This window comes from Tenrec ecaudatus, chromosome 6 (genome assembly GCF_050624435.1).
Source record: "Tenrec ecaudatus isolate mTenEca1 chromosome 6, mTenEca1.hap1, whole genome shotgun sequence".
Classification (NCBI taxonomy): domain Eukaryota; kingdom Metazoa; phylum Chordata; class Mammalia; order Afrosoricida; family Tenrecidae; genus Tenrec; species Tenrec ecaudatus.
In genome coordinates, this window is record NC_134535.1 from 78,671,554 (window position 1) to 78,681,874 (window position 10,321).

General features: G+C 38.4%; 1 protein-coding gene across 1 annotated transcript; it reads right to left on the bottom strand.

Annotated features, from left to right (window-relative positions):
- Nucleotides 1-211: 211 nt before the first annotated feature.
- LOC142450982 (olfactory receptor OR9H1-like) lies at nucleotides 212-1,159 on the bottom strand. The gene has a single exon (XM_075552914.1). The coding sequence runs from the start codon at nucleotides 1,157-1,159 to the stop codon at nucleotides 212-214; it is 948 nt and encodes a 315-aa protein (XP_075409029.1).
- Nucleotides 1,160-10,321: the final 9,162 nt, after the last annotated feature.

Consider the following 10,321-nt stretch of genomic DNA (forward strand, 5'->3'; position numbering starts at 1 on the left):
AAAACAAAAACAAAAGGCACCACATCACATATGTAGGAATATGAAAAACCTGTTTCCATTTTTATTTGTATTTAAAATGATGCATCGATGACAACAAGACATAAACTTGAATCTCCATAATGTTTAGGTGCCTTTAGTTGAAACTTGTTCATAACAAGTTATTTAAAATATTGTTTTTTGCATATTAATTTATTTAGTAGATAGTCGGAGGTCAATTAAAAAATATTTTTCTGAACAATATCCTTCTCACAGCATTTTTCACCTCTCTGTTTCTTAGACTGTAAATCAGAGGGTTTAGCATAGGAATGATAAGAGTGTAGAACACTGCTACAATCTTGCTTTTCTCCGGGGAGGAGATAGCTCCAGGTTGGGCATACATGAAGAACACCGTCCCATAGAATAAACTCACCACGGTGATGTGAGAGGTACACGTGGAGAAGGTCTTCCTTCTGCCGTGGGTGGAAGGGATCTTCAGGACAGTGGAGAGGATGTAAGCATAGGAAACCAGAATGATCATTGTGGTAGCAACGATAATAGAAGCAGAGAGAATAAAGAGCACAATTTCGTTCACAAAGGTGTCCACACATGAGATCTTGATTAGTGCGGGGACGTCACAAAAAAAGTGATCCAGCCTGTTTTCACCACAGAAACGCAAACTGAAGGTGAAACCCGTTTGAATCATTGAATTGATGCCTCCACAGATGTAGGAGCCGGCCACCAGACGAACACAAGCCTGCTGAGACATGCGTACGGTGTACAGGAAAGGTGAACAAATGGCCGAGAAGCGGTCATAAGCCATCACAGCCAGAAGAAAGCCCTCAGTCCCGACAAAGAGAGCAAAGAAAAAGAATTGTGTTGCGCAGCCATTGTAAGAAATCCTCTTGTCCTTGGACAAGAAATTGGCCAGAGTTTTGGGAGCAATGACTGTGGAGTAACACAGGTCTAAATAGGATAAATTTCTGAGGAAGAAATACATCGGCATATGCAGTTTGGAGTCCAGAGTGATCACAATGATCATGCTGACATTTCCCACCACAGTGACCATGTAGATAAGCAAGAACAGTAAAAACAAAAGCGTCTGGATTTCTGGAGATGTCCTGAATCCCAGAAGAACAAACTCCGTCAATGCTGAAAAGTTCCTATTCAGCTCACTCTTCATAGCTGAGACCTAGCTGAGAAACCAGTGAATGACCAGTCACGAGGCCCATGGGAAACCGTGGCACCTGAAGTTCCCCAGGAAGAAAACAGCAATGCTACTGGAAATCGAGATTTTCTTGACATGCATTTGAGAGCATAGTTTTACATTTAGTAGTATTAATGTACAATCACAATGTGGTTGTTTAGGCTATTAAACGTATGTTAACTCAGCACAATATAGGAAATACGTATGGCCGGAGAATGTTTCTAGCACTAGTTAATTCTCATTTTATGCCATGTGTAAGCAGCTTCACAATTAGAAGGACTGAATCCAAATTTGCTACTTTAGACATAAAGCACCCTCCCTACTGTTCAGTGGCTCAAAGACCTCTTCTGTCAAATCTCTTTGAGTAGATTTTGACCTAGAGCAAGACCATGTGACAGAGTACAAATGCCTTAGGCTGTCATCTCTCTGGTATCATATCACCATCCCATGGAACAGCTCATTGTTCAAACTTTCTGTTCACAGCCAAGTGTTTAAACAATGTGTGACCAAGATTGCTTTTTTTCTGCTTTAGGGGTAGAGAATTAGGTGGAAACATGAATCAATTACTTTCCCCAGTACAAGATACATTCTGCTCTTTTAATAACATTGGAAATGTGAAATTAATGTTTCTTAAGGTCCAATAAAAGTTTAAGGAAAGTCATCCCAAGGGATAAATCAAATTCTTTCCTCTACCTCTTCCTTCATACACCTTTTCTGCTGCTACCTTTTACTTCGTCCTCGGCTCATCTTTGACTACAGCAGTTCCCAACATGGCAGCCCAAGTTCAGCACATCTTTTCCCTGTACGAGCAAAGGGATAAGACCTCAAATATATAAGTTATTCTTATATATATATTCTTCTATATAACTAGGAACAGTGTAGTTAAAGTTCAGTATTACTTTTGAGAACGAGAAATTATTTTTTCTGTTTGTATTGTTAATCAAATGGAAGATATAAATTCAAATAAATTGGGAGAGAAAATGGTGTTGCATAAGTTCTGCTTTGGGTTGTTTTGTTGTTGTTGTTGTTGTTTCTATGAGCATATAGTTCCAGAAGGCATCAGTCCCTGGGAAAGAACATCATAGTTGGTAAACCCTGGACAAGATGGACTGACACAGTGGCTGCAACAATGGTCTCAAACAATGGCCAGGAGAGAGCGGCATTTTGTCCTGATGTTGAGTTGGCATCCTATGTGACGGAGTTTTGTCCGCTATGAGTTGGAATCAATGTGACGGAACCTAACAACAACTTGAATATTTAATTACAAATACTAAAGAAATATATTGAGGCATGTACTGTCTGCATCTTCACGAGTGTCCTCCCCACCAGTTCGTACTCATTCATCCACTCCCCGAAAAATAGAGAAAAAATAAAGAGATTGACAAAATAATAATTATAAGATATCTGAAAAACGAAGTGGGAAAAGTACATTTTTGTTGGAATTCTGTGTACTATTTCCATATCTAATTTTGAAACAAATAGAAATATTTCTTTTCTCAAGAAGTTTGATAACATACTTGGAGTCATATATTTTATTTGAAATTTTCATAAAATTAAAATAGGAATAGAGTCACAAGAAGTGAAGGTGATTTTGTCTCTATTGCTGATGCTTTTATAAAGTTAAAGTGTTTTATTCATTAAAAGCATCATGTTTGAATTTGCATAAATGTTTATTTTGATCCAAGATTTGTCACTCACTGAGTAATCTTAGGTAAACTGTTTAACTGTCATGTGTTTCTGGGTCTTCATCAGAAAAACGTAACAGAAGAAGTCCTCTTAAATTTGTTCCATCGAGGCTCCTTTTTGGCTGAAATTGGCAACATGGGCAAGTGCTACCAAAAAAGTTTGATTCGATTAAATTTTTGATATTTAAGGGTTCAAAAACCTCTTACTCTTTCCAAGTTTTTCTCTACCTCACACTCAGTTACACAACTCAATGATTTGCGACCCACAGATTAAGACAGTTTACCTGAGAACACCTATTGCATGAGGCATAAATTCAATGATGAATGTAAATTAAATAAAATATGTAGCTCCTTGAGAATAAAACGTACTCAACAAATAATATCTATAGGAAAGAGTGAATATTAAAAAGGGGGAATTTGGCAACACTAAGAAAATGACTCAGAAATTTCTAATTTATTAAAGATAAGTACATACCTTATTTAAAATCTACCAGAGTCCAAAAGAAATTTCTTTGCAGAATTAAGCACATTTATTTTTCTTTTAAAGAAGGCTTTGGAGAAAACATAGGTTCTTATACAAATGGTTCACTATATACTAGACTTCTTTAAATTATTCACTATACTCAAAGAGTATATATATCTATATCTAAGTTTAATCTACCTTGTTAGAATCAAAGGAAAACCCTAATCTGAACCTTCAGTTTGAACTTTGAGATATGTCTTAACTTTTTATGTTGTACAAAAACAGAACTGAGAATCCCACTTGTATGCTATCTGCCATAAATTCTCCTTAATCTTTCATATGCTTTAATGTTATGATCAGGACAGTGCATTAGAAATATGTGTGAATCTGTAATCCTTTTTAAAAATAAAAAGGACCCTGGAGGTCAATTAGGTCAGTACTTAACAAACTTCTTCAATAATTCGGTGTCATCTGGGAAGGCTTTTTTTGCTTTGTTTTTTACATTGATTCTTGGGTCATAATTCATTCTTAATTAAACTGAAGTTTTAAAAACATCTATAAAGGGATAGGTGTGGTGGAATTTTTTGTGCGTGTTTTTCTGTTTGGTTTCAGATTCTCAAATGACTCAACTAAGAGCAGTCCCTAAAAAAATTTGAGACCAATGGATCAGGCAGGTCTTTGTATTGATTAGAGAATAGCAATTTTCCCATTCAAAGTAAAAACTCTCATAATTTTAAGGATATACATGAGAGGATTTTTCTTACCTTTCATTGCAGTACTTCACAATATTACAATATTTAGGTTTACTTAACATAAATATAAAACCATTGGTATTAGGTTATATTGAATTTGCTCCAACTCAAAGCAACCCCATATATAATAGAATGAAGTATTGCCCCAATTCTGACATCCTCACAATTGTTGTTATGTTTGAACCCATTGTGCAACCACTGCATCAATCCAACATGCCAAATGGCTTCCTCTTTCTTGATGATGTCTACTTCACCAAGCATTATGTCCTCCTCCAAGAACTGGCCTCTCTGATAATATGTTCAAAGTACATGAGACAGTCTCCCTATCGTCATGTCTAAGGAGCATTCTGGCTGTTCTTCCTCCAAGACCTATTTGTTGTTTTTCTAACAGTCCACAATATTCTCCATAATTCAAATATGTCATTTTCTCATTTCCACTTGCATATGAGGTAACTAAAAATACTATGTCTTTGGTCAGGGGCACCTTAGTTCTCACCGTGACACCCTTGTTCTTTAACTCTTTAAATAGATCATTTGCCCAAAATAATGTGTCATTTGATTTCTTGACTGCAGTTTCCAGAAGCTTTAATTGTAGATTTTAAGTAAAATGCAGTTCTTGACAACTTAAAGGTTTTTCCACATAAAATGATGTTATCCACTGGTCAGTTCTAAGAATAAAAACCCACTATCTTGTTTTTCTGACCTGTGGATCCTGACCTGTCAACAGATAGTGAAGGTCAATTATGTCCACTTAATGTAACTACAGATTGCTGCGGGTAGAAACCATGCTCAACTCATTTCCTAGTAATTGACCTTATTTCTTTATTTTGCTCCTACGCCTCTGTCAGTGTGTCATAATGTGGTGGGCTGAGTGTCGCAGTGATGCTGGTGTTGCTATGTCGTTGGCATTTCAAATCCCAGGAGAGTCGCCCACAGACTATGAAGCAGGAATCAGCTATTCACTTTGGACAAATTAACCACTGAAAACTTTATGCATTGCATTGAAACATCATCAGACACTGAAGGTCTAATGAATGGACACAGAAAGTTGTCAAAGACAGTGCAGAGGATGGATTCCTTGGGTTGGAGGGCACTCAACATGTGCCTGAGGGGAAACTGATTTCTCAAAGTAAAGTTGACAGTAATGACATGAGTGGAGTAAAGCCTGTGGGAATGAAACCTTCAGGAACCTTCATTTGCTGATGAGGGATAACTCTAAGTGAGAATAAACAGCTACTAATATTCAGAATTTGATGTGTCCAAAATATGAATCTAGGAAAAATTAATAGTCATCAAAATTGAAATGAATGCATAAAGAATGGTATCCTAGGTGCCATTGAGCTGAAATGAATTGGTATTTAAAAACAGAAAATCATGGTTTATAATTATAGAATGAGACAATGAAGAGCACTGTCATTGCATTCATCATTAAAAAGAATGTTTGAAGATCTTAAAGTTCTACGCAGTCTGTGATAGAATTATATCTATCCACAATCAAGGAAACTCAAGTAATACTTTTATTCTAATTTATGCACCAAATGCTAAAGCTAGTGTTGATGAAGAATTCTACCAAGGTCTTCAGTCTGAAATTGACCAGAAATGCCATAAAGATGCATTGATAATTATTTTCCGTAGATATGCAAAAGTTGGAAACAAAGAAGAAACAATACTGAGGAAATGGGTCTTGAGGATAGAAATGAAGCTGGAGATCATATGATAGAATTTTGCAAAACCAAGGGCTTCTTCATCATTGCAAAAAGGATGCCAAGCTCGAACTTTACACTACTCGAACAGCAAAGTTGGAAAAAAAATGGTCTGGGTTTGAAACTTAGCTCGATTGTCAAAAATGAAAATCAGACTCTAAAACCACCTGAATGGGCTGAGGGTGAGTCAGGAAAAGCTTCTCACCTGTGACACAAAGGGCTGACATTTCAGACTAAGGGCCTCTCTCACTTAGACAATGTGTGTGTGTGTGTGTGTGTGTGTGTACATTCATCGTTGTGGTCTTTTTGCACTCTGTTTGGGTAAAATATTGTAACGTGGCTCCGAAGAAAGTTGGTTACACCAGCAGTAAAGCTAAGAGGAAAACTGTGAAAACCATGATAGAGTTTTTAAAAGCCATTAGGAAATGTTGTCAGGGTAGCCAGCCCCTAGCAGATCATCACAGGTCTGGCAGGTGCAATTGTACAGCTATAAATATAAAGATTATACTAAAGTCATAGAGAACAAGAGAGATAGGAGAGAAAGTAAAATGAAGAAGTCAGACACATTTCATGGTAGCATTCTCACTTCAGTCCCACTTGGGAATGGGAGGAAAAAGAGAGCAACTTATTTATAGCCAAAACTTACATATCTTTGGGGGGATGCAGCCCCCCTGATTAAAGGTAAAGACATATGCCACAGGATGGGGTTGTACTATAGGTAATACAGTAATGGGAGGGGGGCGATCTAGGGATCTACATATAATAGGAAGGAGAGGGATTAGAGGTACACATGTGACAAGATGAGTGGATCCTAGATTCTTGATGGCTGCCTAACTGGATGTCACTGAGCAGGTCTAACCACTTCTCTAGCTCTCCATGGAAATAATTACTATCCTTCTCAGTAGGGTGTGAGCCCCACCTAAGGTGGACCAGATAGTAGTCTGATTGCTCTGGATGGCGATGCCTTCAGGGAGAATAGCTTAACAATCATTTACCATTAGTTGCAAGCAGTGTCCTAGGACTTATATTTGGGGGAGACAAGCTGGGGAACAGTCTTTTTATATCCCACAAAATGCGATTCAGGTTGCACCTTGACATTATCAACATATTTTAAAACAAAAAAGTGATTAAAGCAGCTAATGTAGCAAAAAATGTGAAATCATTGGACCCAGTGACTTGGTCCAAAATGGCTAAAGATGAAAGAGAAGAGGAAGAGCCAATTGGTCTGATGTTTTATGCTGGAGCCTCTGGGTACAGCATTTCCTAGGATGCTAGGACTGAAGAGTTTGTAAAGGGACCTGCTAATCTGAAGTGTAAGGAGGCTTGTGTGAACCACTAAGCTTGCAGCTGGTACCCAATTGACCTAATGTGGATAAGGTTGAGAGGACCAGAATCGTGTCAAATAAAGGAGAGATGTTTGACACTATAAGCTGGTTTAAACTGATGAAAGTTGATGGTGAACTCTGGAATGAAGTTTGCTTATGGATGCCGACAACCAAAGTTCCTACCAATGAAGATTTGTCACAGCAAGAAACATTTTTGTCTCCTCAGTGTACTGGGTTATTAGAGACATGCAATTTAGAAATTATATATCGAAAATGAGGTGAGGGGGCATAAAGGCATTAAGTGCCTGGATTACAAGATTTGTGGGTAGCAGTAGAGTATGTGTGGACCTCGAAATCCCTCCACAGTGAACCTCCTGAACAGAGAAGTGGCAGAACAGCAGCAGCAGGACCAGCAGCCAGAGCATGAGCTAACCCACAGAGCAAGTATAAGCGAGTACATTGGAGCAAGGGGGTGGCCTGTGAAATAGGGTGGTTCTGGGAACTTAATTGTGGGACAAGGATTTGCTGACCCGGGGAGCTGAAGCTGGGAGCCTTCAGATCGCAATTTACTGGATTGTAGTGCCTTTGGATGTTCGATTCTGGGAGCGAGGCTCACTGAGCCACAGAGCAGGAACGGAATGTCTTTGGGTGAAGGCTTACAACAGACTGGAAAGCCCTTTGGTGTCTGTGGTGGTTACATAATCTGGTGTCAACTTGAGGATTCATAGTAAAAGGGTGGAGTCTAGCCTGGCAGTCAGGCCATAACCAAGGAGGCCTCTGTGTAGACATGGCCTTCTCTTGAGGATTCCTGGAACTCCTGTATTCCACCCTGAAGGCAGGAGACATGCTCTCTCTCAGCTCACTCCCTGAGAGATGCTCTACTGACAAAACAAATGCATTATGCTGACAGAGCCTGTGCTCTGGGAGCTAGAGGAGCCACATGGAGACCCCTGCCAACACTGAGATGCTTCTACTGCCACTGGATCCACAAGACATTGCACCCACTGACCTATGATCTTCTGGCATTCAGCGTCATTGCATGTGCTTCGTGAGTCTGAAGAGGAATTTATAGATTGGTATCGGACATATGGGTTAATATCAGACTTATGGACTTGATCTGGACTGGGCTGGCATGTTCTCTTAATGTACAATTACTCTTTATATAAAGCTCTTTCTTACACACATATGAGTGTCTATGAATTTGTTTCTCTAGTCTACCTGGACTAAAACAGCATTTATTATCAGCCCTGGAAGAACTGTGCAACATGTCCTAATTAAACTATATTCTGAGCACTTCTTAGTAAACACTTTAATTATTAATAGTGCCTCAGTTCTGTGAGGCCATTTCAATGAATGAATGAACCTAACAATAAAAATGGAGTGTTTTTAAAGACAGAAAGCATCACTTGTTCAGTATTCTTATTTAGTATTGTACGGGAAATTTCAAGGCCATATGAAAAACAGATTTGATGCATTGGATACTAATGATGAGCTGTGGGAGGACATCAAGAATAACGTTCATTCAGGAAGCAAAAGGTCATTAAAAGACAGGAAAGAAAGCAAAGATCAAAGTGAATGTCAGAAAAGACTCTGAATTTTTTTATTAATCACAGAGTAGCTAAAGAAAAATGGGATAAATGAGAAAAAGAACTGAACAGAAAATTCCAAGGGCTTCTCAAGAAGACAATGTAAAATGTTATAAGGAAATGTGAAAAGATCTAGAGTTAGAAAACCAAAATGGAAGAGCACAGTCAGCATATCTCAAATGGAAAGAATTCAAGGAAAAAGTTTAAGCTTTGATTTTAAATATTGAAAGATTCTATGGGAAAATACCGAATGATGCAGGAATAATCAAAAGAGGATGGAAAGAAGACACAGTCGTTATACCAAAACCAACCAAGCAACATTCCACCATTTAAAGAGGTAGAATATGAGCAAGAGCCAATGGTGCTTAAAGGAAGACATTCCAGCTATATTGAAGGCATTATCCAAAAACAGAGTTCCAGAAATTGATGGAATACCAATTGAAATGTTTTCATAGGCTGATGAAGCACTGGAAGCACTTGCTCAGTCTATGGCATGAAATTTGGAAGAGTTACTTGGCTAACTGACTAGAAAAGATCCCCATGTGTACTCATTCCAAAGAAAGGTGACTGGAAAGAATGCTAAAATTATAGAATGCCATTGAGATCACATTCAAGTAAAATGTTTGCTAAAGATCATCCAACAAAGGTTTCAGTAGTAAATTGACAAGGTGCTGCCAGAGGTTAAGAGTGGATTCAGAAGAGGACGTGGAACAAGGGATCTATCATTGCTCATGTCAGATGGCCATTGGTTTAAACAGATAATGCCCAAAATAAGTTTGCCTGTGTTTTATTGATGATGCCAAGGCATTTGATTGTGTTGCTCATAACACACTATGGATAACCTTGAGAAGAAGGAGAATGCCCAAACACTTCGCTGTGTTCGTGAGGACCTTGTCCATGGTTCAGTAGGCAGTTGTATGAAGAGAACAGAGGAATGCTTCATGGTCTAAATCAGGAGAGATGGTCTCAGGGCTGTGTCTTCTCACCATCCTTAATCAATCTGTATGCTGAGCAAACCACCAGAGATGCTGGTGTATATGAAGAAGAATGTGGTATCAGGATCGGAGGAAGGCTTATTAACAACTTTTGATATGCAGATGACACAACGTTGCTTGCTGAAAGTGAGGAGGACCTGACACGTGCTGATAAAAGATTGCAGCCTTCAGTATGAATTACAACTCAGCATAAAACCAAATATTTCGCAACTGGAACAATAGGAATCATTTATTTTTTTATTTGTTCATTCGTTTATATATTTATTTAATCATTTTATTGGGGGGCTCATACAACTCTTATCACAATTCATTGTGTCGAGCACATTTGTACATATGTTGCCATCAGCATATTCAAAACCTTTTATTTCTACTTGAGCCCTTGGTATCAGCTCCTCATTTTTTTTCGCACCCTCCCTTACCCTCCCTCCAACATGAACACTTGATAATTTATAAATTATTTTTATTTTTTCATGTCTTATACTAACTGATGTCTCACTTCACCAACTTTTCTGTTTTCCATCCCCCAGGGAGGGGGCTATATGTAGAGCATTGCAATTGGTTCCCCCTTTTTCCCCTACCTTCCCCTTACTCTCCTGGTATCACTACTCTCATTATTGGTCCTGGGGGGT